Below are 24,257 nucleotides of genomic sequence, written 5' to 3'. Positions count from 1 at the left end.
GACTCACAAGTTGTGTTCCTGCTCCGCTGTAGTTGTGGACTCTGCTCCAGTAGTCGCTGGAGTGACAGGAGAAGTAAGGGAGCTAGGGGTCGTAGAGGAGGGACTGGTAAACACAGGACTGCCAGGAACAGGAGAAGAAGAGGAATCTGACAGCTGAGGGGAGGCTGTTTCCATCACTTCTGAAACACAAAAGGTGCAAGAGAAGTGTGAATGATTATAAGTGTGAATGAAAATGATGTGTGAATGTGTGAGACAGGCCCTTCAGGGGACAGCACAAGGTACAAGGTCAGGGACGGAGAGAGACTGCATTAAAGATACCTGGGGAAGGGCTGTCAGACGAGACCGATACAGTTGGGGAAGCTGGTTGAAAGGAACTATCTGTAAGATTATGAGAAGATGACCGTCGGCTCCTCCTGCCCTCCTGCTCGCTGGGTGTCAGTTTCCTTCGGTCTTTACGGACATTTGGTGTCCCTTCATCAATCTCATCATCTTCATTCTTGAGGGCATTCTACATAATATACACAACACCCAAATCATTCAGTATTTTTATACTGGTAGCTATACTACCATTTAAAAAGCTTGGAGTCAGAATCTTTTACTTTAACGAAGACTCTTATAATCACCAAAGCTGCATTGCTTATTTGATCACACAAATAGTAAATACGGACACACTTTATATTAGGTGGCCTGAACTACTATTTACCTGCATCACAAATAAGTACAATGTACTTATTGGGTTCATATTCTATTGCAAAACACTTTTGCTGATATTGCACTGGGCTACAGGTAATGTTAGGGACAGGTTAATTACAGATGTAATTACCAACAGGTATTTTATAAATACAAGTACAAGGTAGAAACATGTATGTACACAATATGTGCATTGCATCAAATTATTAATTTAAATTTAAGTGCATTAGTAGTGAAGACCACTTAATACTGCATAAAGTGTGACTGTAAAGACAATTACTGTAATATTAAATACAATTTAAAAGGACTATTTTCGAATGTGATTAAAAATGTAATTTATTCCTAAAAATTAAATGAAGCCAAGCTTTACACAATCCATCAGAATCATTAAAATATGCTGTTTTGGTTGTTCAAGAGACATTTACTATTATTATTATTAATCAAATGTTGAAAACTATTGTGCAGTTTTAGTTTTTTTTTTTTTTTTCAGAATTCTTTGATTAATTAAAAAGTTCAAAAGAACAGCATTTATTTTAAACAAAAATCTATATAAATGTAATGCTATCACTTTTGTTCAATTTATTGTGTATAATAAAAGCATTAATTTCTTTATTAAAAATTAAACTACAATGAAAATCTTACTGACCCCAAACTTTTGAACAAAAGTCTATAATATACTGGAGATATGGAGTGTTTGAGGTGTACTGGGAGTTAACCTCATAAATGATGAACTGTTGTTTGAGGGCACCCTCGGTGCCGCTGCCAGTCATGTGTTTCTGGACGATGTCTTCCATTCCTAGCTGCTCCAAACAATCTGTCATGTCATAAAAGGAGTCCTGATCGGGAAGCGCAGACAGAGTCTGGGAGGGCACAGGGATAGATACACATCAGGGCAGGCATGTACTGGCCATCGGGACTACCGGGAGATTCCCGGTGGGCCGCGGTCTGGTTGGGCCGGTGCGTTATGTATTTTGTTTTTAAATCATTATTTATCGCAAATATTAGTCCAATTCCGGCCTTACGTGTCTCTCTCATGAAGCCGCAAGATGTTTTTTTTATTTTTTGTTTTTACGTTAGTCACAATAATTTATTTAAAACATTACAAAAAGCAGTATAAAGAGCAGATAAAACGACGCGTGCGCATGATGCGAGCTGCGAGACGTGACGTGTTCACTGCTCATTGGCCAATCAGAATCAAGTTCTAGCCTTGAAAAGCGGCCGCTTTACAACTGCAACGAAATTCAATATGTTAAATAATAAAATATCTACGCGTAAAGGAGGGGCCGAAAGTTGAGAGAGAGAAAACGACAAGCACTTGAGGCAGATGCCACCAAATGTGTCAAGATAAATAAATTATTTGCTGGAAGGCAAAAGACTTAAGTGAAGACGTCAGCAGGGCGGACTTGACTGCTGAGGTGAGACAGAAATGTAATGATACACGGAGGCTACTGCATTGTTTTGTTTAAAGTTAGGATATTCCAGGTGTAATATGCCACCACTCACGGATCTATATAAATTGCATTTAAAATTCTCAGCTCTCAAGTTCTGTCTATTTTATTACAAAATTCAGACAATACTGTTTTGGCTTCAGAAAATGTGACGTGACAGATCGCTTTAGCGCCTCAGTTCAAGTAAACGGATCATCTGTTACTTTCTGTTTAAAGATACAGTACAACTTACAGAAATGTATATATGCCTCAGAAATAATATCGATCAATTATCAGTCAAAACAGCAGGAGAACAATTATTTCACAGAATGTTACATTTACCTCAAGAAAGCCCTTTAAAGACCATAGCAGGTTAGTTGAGATTGAAAAATAGCCATAAGAAAGGAGTATTTTGCTAAATATGTGCACTACAGAACATATTTATTATATTTTCACCTAAAGTATTTTACATTTGATTATGCAATATCTGTACCTGAAAACGGTGCTATTTATGATGATTTTTTAACATTTTTATTACTGACTGTTCACTTGTCTTCATTAATGTCTGAACTTAATAGTTAGTGTTTATTGTGGTATTGAAATTACAATTGTGAAATGAGATTGCAGCTTATTTACAAAGAGAACAATAGCAATTTTATTTTTATCTTTGTTTATGTATTTATTTTTGGCAGGGCAAGAAAAGTTCTGAACCCTAGCATTGAGCTCTGCATTTGAATAAAGTGACGTGACATTCAGCCAAGTATGGTGACCCATACTCAGAATCCGTGCTCTGCATTTAACCCGAAGTGCACACACACAGCAGTGAACACACACACACACTGTGAACACACACCCGGAGCAGTGGGCAGCCATTTATGCTGCAGATTTTTAAAGGCCTTTGATTATGTTATGAAAAATTTAAAATAAATCACTACACAACGTTCTTTGTCTTAATTACTCTTTTATTTTATTGTAGATCAGTGGTCTTTATAAATAATGCTTACTATAGTTCAGTGGTCTTAATACTAGCCTACTATAAGCAGCCAACAGGTCAGAGGTAATTTGTGTGAATTAATATAAAAAAACAAGTGTTATGTTGCAGCACATGAAATATAGTTACAGCAGAAATTGTGTACCCCTAAGCATTAATATTTCTATTAGAATAATAAGAAGCACATAAATTAAGATCTTTAGATATTTAAAATAAAGCCTGATAAAATAATTTACATTTTCTTTGTTTTTTCTTGGTTTTGATAGTAATACATTCTAATCAGTAATGTTACATCCAGATTAATGTATGTATAGACATGTAGTGTGCGTGTGTGTGTGTGCGCGCATGTTTACATGCATGGTGGGCCGGTCTGGATGAAGTCCAGGGCTGATTTTCTGTCCCAGTCCAGCCCTGCATCAGGGACATCTGGGCTCAACCTTGAGCTGATGTGTTGTAGATTTGGGTGTGTATTCTGTGGTTTACCTTGTTGATGAGGGTCATGGTGTAGATGAGCAGCTCTGTGTCTGATCCGTTCTTCTCTGACAGGATCTCTGTTAGATATGCCCAAGGCTTTACACCTGAAAAAGATAACATACAGCTTAAGTGCTCTCTCTAAAAAAAGTTTCTGTGAGGGTAATGACAGAAAAAGGAATGAATGACACACGAATGATTCAGAGTGTCAGTATTATGAGAGAATGTTTAAATGTGTTTAACCTCTCTTGCCATTCACAGTGCTGACAGCTTGAATAAGCAGTGGACTGTTGGACTCCGTGTACTCCACAAACACTATCAGCAACTTCAGAGCTGTCTTCACAACCAGCCGAGACTGAAAGAAAGGGAAGGAGAAAAATAGGCTATAAAGAGGCAGCATTTACCATCATCTTACAGAAGATGGCAGTATAAAACCTCAATGAGGCCAAGTAATAGTGAAATAAAGTACTGCACATAATAATGTGTTATGACAAAAAACATGCATCTCCAACATTCTGTATTCGCTGTAAAAAACAGTCTGGTTCAGGTTTGGTTTCTGATACTTACTTGATTGCTCTGCCATTCTCATTTTCACTTCCTCACACAGAAGGATGTGACATTAAACTGATGTTCAAGATGACTGAATCCAAAAACTGTACAAATCCCATGTCAACAGATTCACACTAACTTTGCAATAAAAAAACCTTCCAAAACTATACATACATACATACATATTTCATACACCAGCCAGTTTATTACGGCCATTTTAGCTTCAGTAACTAGTAATAAACATGTCTGTGGTAGATTTGGCGAAATATTCTCCCACAGTAGTAATATTTAACTTTAATAATTAAAAGTGAAGCCTCCAAGTAAAGATCAAAATTCTAGTATTTGCTCCAGATTCACACCAACATCTCTGCACTAGCTTGAACATACATATATACGTACATACATACACTTATAATTTTACTGCGTATTAGGATGAACTGACTGGTTTTCTGAACTGCTTCCCGCCCACTTTTCTTAATTTTTTTTTTTTTTTTAACATTTACACATTTTGCAGCCACTTTAATCCAAAGCGACTTCAAGGTTTCTAGCACTATGCTGTTCTGTTTGAGCTATAAAAAAGCATTCGTAAGTTGCTTTGGATAATTTAACAGCCATCAGGAACCAAATGGTTATCACACATGATTACATTTTGAAAATGGATCTATTGACTCTTAAACAACTGGCATGTTGTGGTATTAAAATGTCAAGGTGCAGTAATTCACAGCCACTGACGGAACAGTGTACTTATTCTATATTGTGGGCAGTGTTTAGCGATGCTGTGGTGTGTGTGTTTCTGTCACTCACCAGGCTGCCAGTCAGTGTGTACAGCCACTGTACTGTCTCATTGTGGTTCACAACACCGTTCATTCCATCCACAAACAGCATGATCTGACTGAGAGCTGGGAACAGGACAGTAGAGTTTACTGTACAGTGCCGGCATGTCCTTAAGGATCTAGTGATTTGTCCTAAAGCTTTCCTGTTTGCTGGTCTAAGTCCAGTCAGTATAAACTTCCTGTTACAGATACTTAGCCAAAAAATGTGCAAAATCCTTTGTGCTTTTTGAAGTCTGCATGCAAGATGTGAGGTGTTCATGCATAATAAATATATCATATAAGACTCCTTTAGATACACACACACACACCTCAAGTCATGTCAATGATAAATGAAAGAACCAGGTTTAGCAACTTAGCATAATAACCCTGCTAATAATGTTAACAATGCTAAACATTTGAATTGAGCCATGCATTAATTATTTTGTCGTAGTTGCATGTTTCAGTAAAGACGTGATGTGGAGTACAAACCTCTGAGAATGTAGTTCTGGTAGTTATGATCTGCCTCAGCACCCACTTTAATGAAACACGTCAGACCCTCGGAGATCACAAACTCTGGAACCAAGTCCTTATCATCCTGTTCAAAATAAAACTATTAACTTCTGCTTCTGTGTACAACTACATACAATGCTATGAACTAGAGTTCAAATTGTTTTGGGGTCAACATTGATATGGGTATATATGGATTGTAGGTGCACCATTAGAGTTAAAGTGAATCGTATCAGTATAGCTGTGTCCTGTTATGAGGCACTCAGGATTTAATTTTGTGCTTCATTTTCCTCACAATTTAGACAACATTTAGAATCCAATGTAATAACAGTAGCCTACATGTGGAAGAGATGCGGTCTGTCACTCATTCAGTTCAGACTATACTTCACTGTTCTGTTCCAACCCTCACTCTCTGTAACAAGTCCCGTTGCCCGGATGCATGACCTGGGGGGGGCTCGCATTTTATAATGCTCATTCAGAAAATCGGATCTTGGGATTAACATCACGTGAATTCACCCATTTCTCCCAAAATACATAAACGTTAGTTACCTTTGAACTAGAAGAGAGTGAACCTTAACTACACACTTTGTCAGATTTTAATTTAGAGGATTAGGCTACTGCAGCTTTCCTTAGACACCAGTGTGTTAAACTCACAAATCCATGCATCTTAAATGTCTGAAATAAATTGTATGTGGTTTAAAACACAGAATTATTGTGATATAGGCAATGAAAAGCACGGGTGCGTCTCTGGCTCAGCGCCAGACAAACTGCGAAAACATGTTTGAATTTATCAGTGATCGTCTGCATCGAATGGTAATCGACGGAGTTCCGAGGGGTTGAAAGGTGTCAAATTGAATCTGAGGTGCCACAAATCAGATCCGAGGGATACCCCTTGGTTGAAGACACATTATTTTAGATTGCTTTCTGCATTTAAAATTCCAGGGGTGGAGGGGGTGGGTCATTCAGATCATTGCAGGGGGCTTCAGAACCTCACAGAGGGGCTAAGCCTCTTGATGCCGGGGATGTCTGTAATATCTCATTTTCCTTATCAAACTAGTCTCAGCCTCAGACTTCACACCCACAGACTGGGAAATGTCTGATGCATACAGGACACAAAAGTGGAAATCTTCAGAAGTGTCGAAGTCGTCATGGGATTGGCTGAATTATACAGGATTTCCGGCAGATGCGCATCACGTTTTTTTTATGTTATGCCTGGAAACAAAAATGATGTGGCCTCAAATGCCCTCACGAATGAAGAAAGCTGTCGTGTTTACAACGGTGATGACGAGCACTTCAGGATAAACTAAAAGTATCTCAAAATGTAAAAGTTCACAGCATAGAATATTTAAAATATCTGTTTTTGTGGCGACACTTCCGCTCCCGGAAACATGGCGCTGAACGAAACAAACTGTGATTGGTTGTTTGACATGTCAGTCAAACAGCCTCATAGGCAAGCTGCCATAGATTCCAGACTTACAGTCTTCACTCTGAAGGTCTGGCTATGAGAGACTATTATCCAACTCACTCACATATAGCTTTTTCTCTCTTAAAAAACTTGAGTGTGTTTTTCATGATCTTACCTCAAAGAGTTGCTTTAATGAGAACAAGGACCGTCGAAGCTCAGGACCATGGGAATTATACAACTTCTCTATAAGAGGGAAGAAGGGGAGGAAACTGGTTATTTATCAGTCAACTGAAGAGGGCATCAGTACTTGTATCTAGGAGGCAATGATTGTTATTATTGCAGTGAAACACTGTCAAAGAGCACTTAAACACACCTTATCAAGATACCTACTCATAAAAATATACCTTCGCAGTAGGTCTAAGACACAGTATCTGATTCAGAATAACTCAAACAGCTATTTAGATCCTACCAGTACAATTTGTGAAGTGGTAAACAAGCAAACCTTTCGATAAAAACAAGGCATCATTAAGCATAGGATCTCAGGAATTCTCTAACTGGCTTATCATTCAGAATCCGAGGAAATGAGAGGTGGTGTCACTGACTACCTGTTAACATTCCTGTCATCCTTTTACATGTTCAGCACTCAACTGACAGGTTAGTCTTGACACATTCAAGTAAGACCACTTAACACTCCTTTAAAGCACAATTCTTTTTCTCTAAGCATTTAAAATTGTTGTACTGTACCAGTCAAGAGAGAGAGAGAAAGAGGGAGAGAATCATGCTCAGATCTTTCAGTCGAGCTGGTTATCCTGTGTCTACTGTAAGAATTGAAAGAATCTGGCACAGCAGACCGATGACAATCTTCCTCAAATAGCTAACACAAGCTGATGCACTCAGGCAATGTGTGCTACAAAAGCCTCTCTTATATTTTCAGACTTATTCACCATCTTTTGCCAACTGTTTATTTAGAAAATTTGCAGAGCTGCTTACTAAACAGTAGCCGCATTTCCACTGCTGGGCCAGTGCGAGCCAGGGCTTAAAAAGGGGCAGGCGGGGCTAACAGCCTCGGGCCAGTAGCACCAAGGGCAGAATAGCACAGGGTTTCCAGTCGAGCCTGAATCACCGCTGCGCTTCACTAAAACACGCCCTTTACACGCCTCTCAGGAACATCGTCACGCAACCTCATTATTTCACCGACAAAGAGAAGTTATCAGAAAACTAACAAGAAATAAAATCACTGGAACATGCACGATCACACACGAACACAAAAGCGGCCGTTTGTTTGCATGCTTTATTAAATATTCAAATTCAAAAGTATCGATGTTTTACTAAAGAATAAGTTATACATTAATTATAATCAATTTATCAGAATTCAAAATTAAACCACACTGAAATAAATTCATTTATATTTTATTTTTAACGGTTATGAAAATAGCCTGCTTATTCAGTCGAGTCTGTTTCCGTTTATTTGTAGCCACAGTAGCCTATATACGTCACATTAAGAATTAATAATATCTTTATTTTTATAAAAGCTCCCGAATAAAAGCATAATATTTTTATAATAGGAAACGTGGAGCTATAACTCTCGAGACGAGATTTATGACAGATAAGTAGTTACTAAATAAATACACGATTGTGATATAGAATAAGAAGCTGACGTCTGATTTCTCCTGGTTTCATTTACCATGTTTACTATGGTAACGTTAATGTTTAGCGTGCAGTCTTTTACATCGCTTATAAATATTTCTGCCTTGTTTAGTGATTATAATCCAAATCGGATCAAGTTATTTCAAACACTCGCTGCTGACTAAGAGTGAGTTTTGAGCTCAACTTATTTTTAAAAGTCTTCAATACCGTTATCTTTTTGAAATGATCTGCAACACGCCCGGTTTAAGCTAGACAGTGGAAACGCGGCTAGTAATTCCTCAATGCCTGGGAATAGCATCATTTGAAAACAAACATTTGGAATGCAACTTAAAACCTGTTGGTTCAAAAGGTCTAAGACTCCGCAAACAGGTATTAAAACTCTAATGCGTGTTAAATTAATGTTAATATCAACACACATTAATAACTTTTAAAGTTTTCTCAACTTGACAGATGTATATCCCACAATATAGGGCATGAATAGTGATTACAAAAGAACATGGGAGATTTATCTTGATTCACAAAACCAGACTGGTCATGAACAGTGAATATTTGTAGATTATGTGCCCAAATGAATATCCCATGAGAATTGAACATCACTGGCCACTAGATCCCTTGATTTTGCGTCATTAAGCACGTCAAATGAGAAGCTTCTGGCTTTTATCTAATACGTGGGTTTCCAATCAAGATTTGTTTTGGTTATCCGTTTTGACAACGAAAAATCAAAAGTCTGTGACTGATGTGTTCTGTTACAGTTAGTTTCGCTTTGTGTGTGTGTGTGTATATATTCAAAAACGCAAAGGAGAAAGAGAGATATATATAGATGGGTACAGACAGACAAGAGTGTTTGTGTTTGTGTGTGTGTGTGTGTGTGTGTGTTCAGCCAGGCATCTGAGGTAAAGTCCATGACAACACGGAGAATGATGTGGTCCACCACAGACAGCAGTTTGCTACAGATAATGTCACACACACACACACACACACACACACGAAGAGAAGGAAGTATAGTTTCATGTAGAAAGTGGCACACATTTAAAACAAATCCCTCAAAATCTCACTTAGACAAATATACACTTAGCACATTCTTTGCATGAAAGCATACAGCTTTTCAATAAATTATATCCAACCTTTCTTACAGTCAGAAAATGTGGTACCATAAACCAGTCTTTAGAGTCTAAAACTGTACATCACTGGGGTAAAGCCCTGCACAATTCTCAAATTTAGGCCAAATTTAGCCTTCTCAAATTATCCAGACTTGCCTAAAATATAATATATAGATATACTAAAACAGTTCAAGCATATAACAATGTTTAAACGTTAAACTTAGATAAAAGTGCACCATATTCAATAGTTTGATCAGAGAGTGGAAGCTATGCGTGCTTTGACATGGAGGCACCAGCGTGATCACTTGCATGTTTTCCATGGATATACCATCATTCTTGTTCATGAGGTAAGAGTAATTCATCATTCGTAACTGTAAAGGGTCTACTTTTATTTTATTTATTTATTTTTTTTTTTACTTTGTGCTTTTATGAAATAAAGAAAACAAACATATGCACTTTTTGCCGTCTGGTCTTGAAAAGGAGCACTTCACAAAAATGAACCAAAACTCAGAGAATACCTGCCTCACAGACATGATAAATATCTATAGAAAGCTTTAAATTAGTACTTAAAATAAAACGCATCGAAAACAAAAACTCTTTTATTACAACCATAATCCATATATATGCATTTCTTAAAAGTGAATCTGATGAGAAGATGGCAAGCACTGCACAAGACCAATTGACTTGTCATTTGTCATGGTAATCAAATCAAAACTGTCAAAATGCAGCTTTTCCTGAAGCATTGGGAACTTTTAATAACTCCCCACGCTCCAACTTCTCCCCGATTGCATGGTCAGCTGTGATTGATTATGCGTTGCGTAGTATTGATGTGTATAATACGTGTATAATATTATAATAGCCTATAATCATCATAACAGTATTTCAGACAGTAGCATGTGTATGATATGCGTGCATATGGGCATAATAAAAAGGAGAGAAGCTTAATGAGCCTGACCCGAGCCCGAACTGTAAAAAAAAAAAATGGACCATGTCGGGCCCCATCGGCTTGCAGACCTCTACACTGGGGCTGAACATTCCCCTACATACCCACAGTTGTGTTCATGAGAGAAGAACGAAGCAAAGAAAAAAAAAAAAAAAAAAGGCATGCGGCCAAAAGATAATGAAAGTAAAACAGAAAACATTAAACGGGGATATTCTAAAAGTAAGATTTTAAAACACAAACATGTAACTACCAAAAGATCTGTGAGTTTTTCTGATGCCCTTATGTGAACCAACAGAGAGACAAGAGCTAACAAACGAACACATTAGAAAGTGAACTTTAAAGAGTTCTTTAATACCAACTCACTTGTTACACAAGCAGTCACGTGCACATCCTACATGATCAGTAATGCAAAGCACACAAATGATTGACACGTTACATAGTTCTACTATTGCTGCTTTTCCTGACCTCATATACCGTAACCTGTCAAGCCCAGTCATACAACAATAGCTACTGTTAAATCACATCATAAAGCAGAACTATGGGAAGCCCAAAACACAAGGCCTTCTCGCATTTTAGACAACGGATTACAAACAGATTCTTACTCAAGAAAAAAAGAAAAGAAATTCTAAATATTTAATATTTAATTCAAATGTCATTATTAACATGTTATTATTTAATGTCTATAAAAAGAGCATGGTTTAATTTATACAGGATTGCTTCAACCCTTCTGTGAAAGAAAGGATCGCTCTAGGTCAGGGATAGGCAGTCCTGAACAGTTCAGCTCCAACCCTAAAACTAAAAAACCCTCACCTGCCTGTATCATAGTAATCCTGATTGGATTGATAAGCTTGTTCAGGTGTGTTTGATTAGGGTTGAAGCTGAACTCTGCAGCTCTCTAGGACCGAACTCGCCTACCCCTGCTCTAGGTTCATCTGAGGGCAAGCGAGTGACAAAACCAAATATGACAGAGGACACAGAATCCGAGGGGAACTGTGACTTGGCACATTCTTCATGTCACACTGAATGAGATTATTCCTCATGGCCTCTGCCTCCATTTCTGAATTCACTGCTCCAACTCAAGACAATTTTTGCTATGCATCTAAGGTTTGACAAAAATAAGTGATTAGATATAACTGACCTTCACACCACAGAATCACTTCAAGAACAAGGTTTAAAAGGAACTTTAGGATAAACAACACATCAGAGTGCTAACTGTGTAAGTGATAAAACCTGATTTAAGCAATTGTCAGCCTGTCAAAAGAGCATGTGTAAAAGCTACGAATTCCGCACCATGCCATATTCCTCCAGCTATGTTTTATTAGTCAGGATGCAGTCGTGCAGTACTGTGACAAAGGGTGCTTCAGAAGTCAAGCCCATTGTATGAGGACTCCAACACAGGAAGCCATTATGGGCAGGAAACGGAAATGTGGGAAGAGTGACAAGGGAAGAGTAACAGACATCACTCGGAACAAAACTGTTTGAGAAAACAGAGTGCTACTAATTTAGATCAGCTGGATCAGATATTTACAAAAACAATTACACAAACTGATTACCATCACAAGGTCTACAATGACAACTTCATGAATCAGTAACTATAGCCTTGTGTTGAGCATACCAGACAGATCTCAATAGTTACAGTAATAATCCCTTATCAATCAGAGAAAAACAGATAGTGCTTCATGTAACTGCATCATATGGACCGAATTAACTTCTACAGAAAGGCCTTCTTTGGCATTCAAGTTTTGCGTTACCAAATATCTTTTTAAATCAGCCTGAACTTGTTCATTTGTTAGAACATGTACACAGATGAAACTCAATTTAAATTTTGCATAACAAATGTTCTCTACAAGTTACTGCTGGCCTGACATTTATAACCACTACAGCATTTCAGTGTTATTCTCAGTGGAGGCTTGGCAAGACTATGGAAATAAACTACCTCAGTTAATCCCCATTTCTCAGGACCTGTTCCTCTGAAAGCTGATATGCTGTGAGTTCCTTATACTGCTCTATTCCATAAGAAATTAAGAATGGTACATGTATTCATACCGAACCGTTATCGGTACGGGTCTGTCGGTCCAGCACACGTGTACCGAAAAAAAAAGGAAATTCAAATAATAAATGGCATTTTGACAGTCTTTGATGTGGGATGACAGATCACTGTATAAACACCTCGGAGAGCCGCTTCAGGGACGGTTCAGAAAAGTGATGGGGTAATCCCAAAACAAGCACTGACAAGAGCAGTCGCGATCAGCTCCGGTCCCCATGTCGGAGCCATGATGCCCTGCAGATTTGAGCAGAGCATAGCACGAGGGAATGCGGCCAGTTCTTTCCTGTACTACTAGTTTTAACGCAAATAAACTTGACTGAACATCTCATGCCTCATGTAATTGCCCAATCAGTGTTTCAACCGCGGAAAGACAACAACAATACAGCATGGAAATAAAATATCACGTAGCATTTAATTTACCTCAGCAAGTCATCAGTGGCCACAGCTCGTTAGTTCAGAGAAATCTAGAGAAGAGCATTTAGCAAAATATTACACCATATAAACTGTAAAATGTAAACTATAACAATGTATTTAAAGAAAGAGCAATTTATTCAGTAAAAAACAAACAAAAAAAAAACTACTTTTTACTCCCTGCTGTACCGAAATCATACCGAACTGTGACTTTAAAACCAAGGTACGTACCGAACCATCATATTTGTGTACTGTTGCACCCCTAATAGATCATGATCTAGGCTTGTACAGAAATCACCAAAAATGACAGGGTACAGTCCCTGAGGACAGTTTAATGTGCCTGTGAAAACTAAGTAAGGGTGACTTTTAGCAGTGCCACAACAAAAGGTTATAGGTTAAACATTTAATATAGGTCAGATTTCACTTTCGGTGGTTCCAGTACATCTAAAGTCAGATCCTGTACAGCCTTATAAGGGCAAACTAGAAAAACCACTCTCTCTTTTCTGATCTGCATCAATAGAAAGCACGCACAGAGCTGGTTGCCAAAAAGGGTAATCTAAATTATTCCCAGAATACAGAAGACCACGTTCAAGACAAAATCAACAGTAAATGAGTCCTTGTTAAAAAAAAAAAAAAAAAAAACCAAGACCACAAAGAAATTTAATTACATCCTGGTGGATGGCACACTCATCCCTATCGCCAATCCATCAGTGATTGATCAGGCGTACCTATCGCGAAAGGGATACGCGGCCATAAACGTGCAGGTTATAGTGGACCACAGGGGAGTGATATCCGAACTGGTGGCAAGGTCCAGCAAAACTTCAAGTTCCTCTGACGAGAGGCTTGGTGCCCTTTTTTACGTAGCTTCCCCAGCATATTCTGTATCTAACTCTCTCTCTCTCTAACTCTCTCTCTCTCTCTAACTCTCCATTGTAGATTGGTTAATGTTTCAATAAAAAGCAACCTGTGGCAATCAATATCTTACCAAAAGTACCTTACCATTAATATAAAAGTGTATTACATAATTTTTGCATTTTTGCATATTACACAAGTGGCACAACAGGATAAGGAGGGTGGATGATTAGCAAAGGATACGCGGTCCGTCTAACCGTCACAACATATCGTGTGAACATATTACTGACCACTTTATAATTTAATTTATAGTCTATATATTACTGGTCACTTAAACTATGTTAAAATAAATGTTACTGTAATAATTTGAAGAATGTTTTATTTGCATAGAATGGGTTGTATTTCTTAATGCCGTATTGCACCTTCGCGTGAAGTGGAAAATTGATTCCTGAGCAATCGATGGCAACTAATTCAGCACCATTACTTGAGACAGCACTCTTTTAACGGACATAAGAGGCAGCGTGCTAAGAAACTTCTTAAGGGACACTTTGGGGAACAAACTTATGAACATAAATAACTTTGGTAAGATATATCTTTCGAGGTCTTCTTAGCACGCGAAGAGTGAGCGTTATCGGGAACCGATCAGGCTCCTCTTTTTGGCACAAGTTCTTCTGTATCATGTTCTCCTAGTTCTGCAGCATCCATCTTCCCTTTAACACCTGTTTCACACATTCTCCGTCTGCAGTGCATATGCAGTCCGCAGCACGTACTCGTGCTTTCACACAGGACGCGTTTGCAGTCCACTACTGATCCGCGGCTGTTTGATCTACAAACTCAACATTTGTTCCTTGTTCGGATTTCATATGTAAAAAATAAATAAATAAATAAAGATATAGATAGATAGATAGATAGATAGATAGATAGATAGATAGATAGATAGATAGATATAAAACATTTAAACAATAATTAGCCTGCTTTTCTTGTTAAAATATTTAAAATTAACACCACAGACAGACTCGTGCCTTTTGCATTTAAATCTTTATCACAAGCAATCCCACAGGTCTTAATGAACTTTGTTTTTCTGCCTCCATAAATGTGAATATATATATTGTTTTCCTTGTTTATCTAAAAGTGCACGTTTTCTTGTTTTAAACCTAGCAAAAAAACCATGTTTTGCGTGTGAAACCGCCTTAATTAGTATGAATTTATTGTGAAATGACTGCATTTCCGTGTCAATCCATGTTCATTTTTCCCGCGAACAATGTTCTTTCACTTTAACCCAGCGCCTGCAGAACAGCAAAAATAGACTTAGTACGTAAACGTCGCTGCACTGCTGCAGATGCACCGCTCCTTGAATGCACTGATGGACCACAACTTAGTGCAGTATAAACGCTGGAATCCGTTAACATGGGTGCATAGAAAAAAATACTGCAGACGAAGTAAGGTTGAAACTGGCGTTATAACGTAACACCAGAGCACTGCTGTGTTTACCCTCACCACGCTTCGCAGTCGCTGCTTAGAAGTTCAACATTGTAAAGGGTTTGTCTGAAACAGTGATACGCGGCTGCGGCGCAGCATAACGTTCGTTTCGAACGTTGAGTAATTAAATACAACGGTATGGCAGTTTATTAAAAAATAACATGGTAATGAAAATATATACACGTGTTTTCGGTATGAAATGCTATACCGCCCAGCACTAATTTAGATGTTAGCATGAATGCTTTAACCTGCAGTTAAAAAATGTATAAATAATGTTTTTATATTTTAATCTAAAACGTTGAATACTTATATTTGAAATTACAAAAAAAAAAGTTGTTTTTGTACCAAATCATACAAACTGTTGATTCATTCAGGAGCGAAACATGTTTTTCAGAGATGCAAAACAGTGCTGTGGCTTTGTTTGGAAACATTTTTGTTGGAGAAATAGAGCAAAAAATAGGCAATATGGTGTCTAAAATGTAAGTCTCTTAATATTAACTACTAGTTTACTTAAATGTTGTATGTATAAAATCAATTTCAAATTTGTGATTATTTTCAAAAATCCTATCTACAGAACTTATATGGTCAAAGGGCAGCTGCTAATGTTGATCCAAGAGCACCACAGCATGAAATAATTCTGGTCACTGTTGCCATAACATTAATTTGGTGATAAGGATTGACCCCATTACTTAACTAGTAACAACAGCCAAGTGTGCCTGGCATCTTACACAAAGCAAGGGGGGTTTTATATTGATTAAAGATAAGCTGTAAACACTTTGCAATGTCTTGAGAACCTTTCCAAATGATTGATTTTCAGTTTTACATAATTTGTTTGAAGGTTCCATGTTTGTAGGCTTTATTTCTAAAATGCAAACAAAATATTTTACATGCACAATTTCTGCATTCGGCAGACATTCTATCCAAAGTGACTTTTGGACTTTCCCTTGGTTTCTAACCCATTACACCTTGATGTTTTGCTAGCATGCAAATGGACTAAACATAATTTGCCTTTATTTTTGTACCTCCAGGACATTAGACTTGCGAATGATACTCATCCACTGCCTTTCTGCAGACCTAGATTGTTCCAGGACAAGCAGAGGTGTAGACACTATCTTACGCAGTCATAATACAAATAAATGAAAAATTATTCTAAATGTGTGTGTGTGGGGGGGGGGGGGCAATAAATGGACTAACTGATGTTTTAACCATTTGGGCACATGCTTCCCCACACAATTTAAAAACCCAAACAAACAATTAAACCCTTTTGATGTGTTAACCTGCACGTCATGTGAACATTAACCAAAACCAGAGAACTGTGAAAATCCCAAAATATGTTCTTAAATTATACATTTAAATCTCCGGATGTACTTCAAATTTATATTTTAGGTCAGAAGGGTTTGACTGAAAAAAAAACAAATTAAACTTCCTGATGAAGACAGTTCAATGCTCAGCATTGTTATTAACACTATTATTAGTGCTACATGTGTGGTCTGTGTAGTTGGAAAATGCATGTAAACTTTGATAGACATAGATGCAGCATTTCCTGGGGTAATGACATCCACAGCCAAAGCCCGATTCAGACTTGACCTCAGCACATATTTTTTGCAATAGAGTATGACACCAGCAGCTGAGTATTATGGGAGATTATCTTTAGGTAAATTAGTCCAAATGAGTCACCAAGGGTATGAGTCCCCCCCAGAGAGATGTGAAACGCTTCTGTGGTGAACATGACGCTTTAGATAGACTCTGTCAGGTGGACGAGGAACACAAGGCATGAAAAGATGTGGCAGAGAGAGATCAGGCTGTAATGCTCATAAATGACTTGGGCACAGAGGGAAAGAAGAAAGAGAACGAAAAAATGTTTTAGGGTTTTGCAAACTTGGGTAACCCACAGTGCATGTATTGGCACATCGGCCCTTGATTAGCTTGAAGGGGGAATAAAATAAAAAAACTGAATGTGGAACAGGAGTACTTACTGGCATATATCATTGTGCCACTACACAAACCCTCTTTATAAATAGACTCCAATATGTCTGGGTCCTCGTCCCTATGGACCAAACATTGGCAGCCATGCTCAGAAAACCATATTAGAGCAATGGATAGTGGAAAATTCAAAGAGTCTGAGAAGAATAACTATCTCAATTCAAACAAAAAAATATCCAATTGTGACTATACATACATTAGCATTGAATAAATAAATTTGAGCTGCAACAGTGAAGTTCAATAGAATGGTATTTGATTAGATGTCAGTAGTACTGGGAAAGGATATTATAGCCCCAGATTACAACCTCGTCTTTCAGAGCATTTCATCACACTATGGACAGAGAGCCAACAAGTCTGAACACGAGTAGCTGACATAAAGGAATCAGAGACAGGCTTGCAAACGGTTTAAACAGTTTGCCTTTAATATCATGGTTCCCACACCTTTTGACATTCATTTCCCTAGAACAATAATTGTTCACCCAAACACTGAAAATCATTTATCCACCCCCATGCAGTTCCAAACCTGTATAACCTATTTTCTACTGCTGAAAATAAAAGAGGTTATAACTTTTTTTTTTCATACGGGTCAAAACACGATTTGTGTAGCCAATGATTTTTCATTGTAAGGGTTAAAAAAAAAAAAAAAAAAGGCAAGTCATAGACCATTTTTGAGGTTCACTATCCCATAAGGACAATAAACATGTAGATTCATATATTTAAAGGTGTATTTAAAGATTCCCAAGGTTTGCCATTACTGTGGGAACCCTGCAGTATGGAGAGACAGGGATTTGAAGCAGATCAGTCAACAAAAGCTTAGTTAAATCCAGAAGTCACTTTGCTGCTTCTGTAAAAGGGAGAGGGCTAAATATTTAAGCTCTAGATGAAAGAAGATATTATAGAGGGATTTAAGAAGGTTAACCATCTTCAGGGTGGCATTAAATATAAAAATAAACTCAGCTGTCCTGTTTTGGCACTATGTTGTACACTTCAAGGTTTGAAATGCCACTTACATAAAGTGTTTGTGGTTCACATTCACTCGTCTATGTGAGGGAGAGGGGTCTGTAGAGGTGTTGATGCTATTGACAGGTGTATGGGTGGCTTTGGTCAAGTCTGAACAGTATGTGCTGCTCTCCATCCTCACATAAACGAGAGGAAACAGAAGCCCGAGGACTTAGGGATGACCTATCTGCAGCATGGCATTTCCTGTTGGCCAATTCAACTGACACGGTTTCAATTGAAAGTTAAGCACGTGGAAATTGACAGCTAATTGTTGCTTTTAATTTGCATAGACATCCAAATCCATTCAATTACCAATGTTGTGTTGATTCAATACTACACATACATGTATATCTCATTCTGATCTCTGTAGTGTTGTGATACGTCATTCACGTAGCAGCAGTGGTGAGAGAACGTGCTTGAGAAACCGTATAGAGAGGAAATGAAATCAATCTACATGTAAAAAAAAAAAACTGGTACCAATTTGTCACGCTTTAATAAAAGTATAGCACATCTACTAATAATACTTTAGAAATAAACTGATTTTTGCCAATGCAGATATATTAGAAACGATGCATTGCAATACAACCTGCATCCGATGCATGCTTTTTTTAAATTACTATTTTAATGCAGATGCACTGATGTTTATTCATTTTCATTCATTTACATAAACACCCAGGGTTTCCAGAAAATCCAGATTTTTTTTTTAAAGAAAATAGAAGATACAATAAATATAAAGTATTGTGGGAAAATATTCATCAGTTCAAAAAACTTAACCCATTCCATTCCAAGTTACAAGACAAAACTGGATGTGCAGGACACAATAATACGATATTGCATAATTTATCTAGTTGCAGCAAGAATGAATGTTGCATGAACCTGCAAGCTGAGGACTCGAGGAAAGACAAATCCCTTGACTGGATATGATGAATTACATTGTTTTGTGTACACTGTGAACCTGTGCAAACTGCCATTTTAATCCATTTATTCAGTAGAAACGTAAAAACATTAGCAAATGTTTTAAAACTGACATTAAAACTTGGTTTGCCATTTAAATTCCTCTTTAAATTAAATTAATGCATTTAGCAGACGCTTTTATCCAAAGCGACTTACAGTGCATTCAGGCTTTTTACCGATCATGTGTTCCTGGGGAAATCGAACCCCCAACCTTGCGCTAGCTTGTTTGCTAACGCAACGCTCTACCAGTTGAGCTACAGGAACACTTCTTTAGAAGGAAGATAGAGGCCGACAGTCCAAAACTGATAGAGGCTGTGATTATCAAAGGAAAGGTTTTTCAATGAACTGATTTTTTTAACTTTAAAGTTTACAGAAGCACTCATTTGAACAATGCGTACATTAAATATTGATAAAAAAGCAAGAAAAGCAAGCTATGACGTCACTGGAGGAGGAGCACGTCGTAAACCCTATAGACCTATTCATATGCACAGTTATGATAAAAAAAATTAAAGTATTATTTTGAAGACAAAGACATGACATGACTAGACATGGATATTAGCTAAATGACAAGCCTTTTCCAGTTCCAACAGAAAATAAATAAACAGCCATGACTTATATCAATGGCTTTATTAAAATGCTGGATCTCAGTAAAATCAGACACTTTTTACTTGAATCTGATTGGCTGGGCCAGCTGGCACTGACAGCATCAATAGAGTGGCACATGTTCAAGAGCCAAAGTCATGTGACCATGCAATCACAGTAAGCACTGGAAAGGAGCCTGGCCACTTGTAACAAATGAGTGAAAGCGTGAGCATACTAGTATGCCTTAATTAATAAAGTAAAAGTATGCCAGACACTACAAGACCTCTGTGGGGGTTGATTGCATATTCTTCAATTGAAACTGATCCAACCAAAGATCCAGTGCACCATCTGTGTGGTGCATCACAGTGACCCAGAAACCCCAGCGCTGGACCAGTCTGTCCTGTCTTGAGGTATGTTGTTATCTTTGCCTCACTCAAATACACACACACACACACACAAAAACTTCCATTCAAACATTTCACTTCAATAGAAAAATACATCAGCATAATATAATCCAAGACAAGACATGCATTCCCAGACAGTATGGAGGGGAGAGAGATGTTCATTTATAGTGCATACACAGATGTTATCACAAGTTTTCCAAAGGCCTTGTTTCCATCTTCTCATGTCTCACAATACAAATTAAAATAACAGCTAATCACAGGCCGTGACTGGGCCCTGGCAACATTTAAAAGTCACAAATCAACAACAACAATTTAAATAAAATAAATATAAAGTAAGTGAACAATGAAATGTTTATACCACCACATGAATTTGTGTATACCTGAAACTTGCAGTGCAGATGGAAATGTTGATTATAAATGGAGTGTTTCTGGTTTGGTCACATTGATGGAGTGCCATTCATTCTGCACTTTCTAAATATGTGTAGAGGAATCCCTCACAGAGGTAACTTTGTTTCTACACCCTGCACATCAGAAATTCGATTTTTTTTTTAAGGGGTTTATGCATTTAACAGGACTGGAAAGAAGTTTTGGACACATCTGGTGCCAAAATTGGACCATGGACTTATTTCTTATTGTTAGCAGAATCTAGTCAAGCTACTTTGGCTCAGTCATTAAAGAGAGTAGAGATGACATGTTTTATCATGTCTAACTTAACCAAAAACGAAATGATGGAGAGTGAAGAATATCTGGACTGTTCACAGAAACCAAACAATAAAGACAAGCTCTGAAGACAACAAGATACTGTGCAGTGCCAAGTTGTGGCATTTGGTTCCCAATGTTAGAAACGAATTAACTTTTTCAATGAAGACTGACTGCATCAGTAAATCTAGCATGGATTTATTTACAAACAAGGCACAATTGGACACGGGATTTTCAAAAAGACTGACACTAGAAAACGATGCTGTGCTGACTATATTTGATCCAACAGTAATGTCACAACACAAGTGTGTCACTATTGCTTTGTCTGTTAAACAGATCGTTTTATACGCAACAAGTATTTATGTATTTTTAACTGCAATCACTGAAGGCTGTAGGCTATCAAAAATACACAACTATTAGCCAATCACAGCAGTGGGCATTTACTGCAGAGTTAACAATCCACAGCACTGACACAGTTCTGATGAGGGCGTTAAAACAGAACAGAAAATAGCCTATTACTTTGAAATTATGTTATGTTGATAACATAAGTGGACTTCAGAGATCAGTACAATATAAAAACGAAGCAGTTCAGTCCATGACTTGAACCAATTGTACTTGAACTAAAAGGTGCACCAAGTGATTTTTGCCAAAGATGTCGATATTTTATAGAACCAAAACTAACACGCCCAAAGCCTAACAGGACTTTGCCCCTATTTTGAAATCTCCAACCCACGCATACGTAAACAACCATGGCAACGACAAAAAATATATATATTTTTTTTCTTTTATCTCCATCTCCATCTTTCTACTCTCCATCATTATAAGACACGCTCCCTTAGTGCTGATTGGCTTAAAGTGCGTTTTGGGACTTGGTCCGACACTGTGGTCAACAGCGTTTTTATTCTTTATTGCTTAGTGCACCTTTAAGTGGGGGACACTTATGTTCATTCCTTTCACAGATCCATATAACGATGAGAGGCCAGCTGAACCTGAAGTTGTCACTGAGGATTATGAAGATATCGTTGGAAAGTTCTCAACTGAGGGGGAAAAAAACTATACAGGGATAATACCATTTCAGCTTTTTTGGAGAACGTGGCCCTTTTCTGCCTTCAAGAAGAACTAAACCAACAGCCAGAATGGAAAGCCAGGAATGACATACTTGCCTCCTCAGCAATACAGATACAAATGCTTATGAAATAAGCATGCATATCAGTCATATGCTCATCATACAGTAGTACAGTGTATACAGAACGCTCTTACCTAGGATGGAATGAACCCGTACTGAGAGCTGTGTACGAAGAATCAAGATGGGCTTTTTGCCTTTTCTGTAGAAAGAAGAAAATTTGAGAATTAAGATCTCACACATCAAAACCAGTAACATCATTCCGAAACAGTTTGTGCTTCTCATTATTCTAGGTGAATACGGTTCACTTGAATTCTTGAATTCTATGTTAATAATGAGACCGATGGAGAAAAATAAATTTACAGAACACTGTAAATTTGTCATTATTAGAGACACACTACACTGGAGTCAGAAAGAGAGAATATGGGTTGGTAGGGATTAAGGTATGGAAAGAGAGAGTAAACATGCATGGAAACTATGCATCAAGAGTGTTTGTGGCTAAAAATTGACCTATCCATGGCTTATGTTTTCTTCACGATGTTCTGTGTGGTTCATACACCCAGTCACAAAGACACAGACATTCTTACACACACCCCAATATTGTCTTTTATTTTGCAAGTGCTGCTGTTTCAAATGACGTGTTTCCTCTTGCCAATCTCAGCGAACCTGAAGGAGCGCCAGCTGTAGCTACATTTTGCTGGCTTACAAATATGTATGGTTTAAACATTTATTTGCTTTTTCATCAGCCAAATTTTCAGTCTTCAAACATTTAATCAATATTAAAAACAGTTGAGCTGCTTAATATTTTTGTGGAAATGGCAAAACTTTTTTTTTTAGGGTTCTTTGGCAAACAAAGTTAAAATATAAACCTTTAGTAACAGTATAAATGACTGTCACTTTTGATTAATTAAACCTCCTTGCTAATTTATTTAAAAGGAAAAAATAGTCTTAAAAGGAATCGTATAGTCCCCAAGTTTTTAACCTGTAATTAAACAAACAAACGGACTGAACATCTATTCATTTTACATTCATTTTACACAAATACAGCACTCTACTGGGTTCTAAGGTGGTTCTCCAGAGCATGGCTGAACAAAACAGGAAAAAAACAGCCTGAGTATAAGTAGCATTACAGATCCAAAGTTATGCAATCCCTCAGTTTGAGCGGACTCAGAGTTCTAGATCTGCGGTTCAGGGTTTTAGCTTTATTCATTGAATTCTGAGACTGTCAGTCTAAGCTGTGGTCAGCACACTCAATGAAACGCTGGCTCTGCCTGTGTCAAATCACTCATGTCTTTTGGTGGGACCAACAACTGTTCCTTACTAAGCAACACTAGTAAATAATTTAGTGAAACTGATAGAGTCATAATTGGGTAATGCTGAACAGGGGTCAAAGGCCTTCTACTTAAAAGTTTGGCAAGTTTTCAACTGTATAAATGAATAATAAATCAATCAGCTGAAAAATAAGTGCATTTAAATTTGTACTACAGAAGAAAGGAAAAAATAATGTCCAAAGTCATAGATCCTTATTAATTAGCCTGTTTTTATATAGAAAATGTATATTCTTAAACATTAATTTGTTATTAATCCAATTTTCTCCAAGCTGTATGGTGTACCACCCTATCATCATAAGCATCAAGGTACACCCCCAAAACTGCTGCTCGTTTTATTGCATGTTTTTTTTTTTTCTTTTTTTTGAGCATGATTGTGCCTTTACCCGAGTAAAGCTTTTTCTAAATAAAATGTCAAATACTTATTCACAGTTATGATCCAAGAAGACTGAACAAAAGTCATTGTTAGGATTGCAAAAAGGTAGAAAATTTCCAGCAAATTTCAGAAGTATTCCAGAAATGTTGGAAACTTTCCAGGATTTTTGGGAATTTTCAGAAATTAAGTGGAAATGTTCCACCCCTTTGCAACCCTAGCCATTGTTGACATTAGTTTACAAAAATGACTCAAATTGGGGAATTCAATATAGTGTCAAAGACTAAACACAAACATAGAGAGAATAGAGTTACCAGTGCATTTCCTGACTACAACAGTTTCTGCAGCATTGTTTAAATTCTGTTCCATCTGACAAAAGGAACAAATGGATGGATGTGCCAGGATTAAGACCTAAAAACATACAGGACATGTTTTGATTTTTTTTTTTTTTTTTTTTTTTTTGTCAGACAGACCTCCTTCG

General features: G+C 37.5%; 1 protein-coding gene across 8 annotated transcripts in view; it reads right to left on the bottom strand.

The window, feature by feature from the left end:
* Positions 1 to 24,257, bottom strand: part of LOC113106021 (FH1/FH2 domain-containing protein 1-like) — a 51,444-nt gene that overhangs the window by 22,898 nt on the left and 4,289 nt on the right. For all 8 annotated transcript variants that reach the window (XM_026267531.1, XM_026267534.1, XM_026267532.1 and 5 more), the window contains exons 3-11: positions 22,213 to 22,277; positions 7,028 to 7,095; positions 5,430 to 5,535; positions 4,933 to 5,027; positions 3,823 to 3,934; positions 3,592 to 3,686; positions 1,407 to 1,550; positions 319 to 508; positions 8 to 179 (exon numbers count right to left, since the gene is read on the bottom strand). In XM_026267531.1, coding sequence (XP_026123316.1) covers positions 8 to 179; positions 319 to 508; positions 1,407 to 1,550; positions 3,592 to 3,686; positions 3,823 to 3,934; positions 4,933 to 5,027; positions 5,430 to 5,535; positions 7,028 to 7,095; positions 22,213 to 22,277 — 1,047 coding nt within the window. The remainder of the gene's footprint in view (positions 1 to 7; positions 180 to 318; positions 509 to 1,406; positions 1,551 to 3,591; positions 3,687 to 3,822; positions 3,935 to 4,932; positions 5,028 to 5,429; positions 5,536 to 7,027; positions 7,096 to 22,212; positions 22,278 to 24,257) is intronic.

This window comes from Carassius auratus, chromosome 7, assembly GCF_003368295.1.
Source record: "Carassius auratus strain Wakin chromosome 7, ASM336829v1, whole genome shotgun sequence".
Classification (NCBI taxonomy): Eukaryota; Metazoa; Chordata; class Actinopteri; order Cypriniformes; family Cyprinidae; genus Carassius; species Carassius auratus.
Note: the sequence above shows the minus strand (reverse complement) of the source record. Positions and strands in the feature narration are given on the sequence as shown.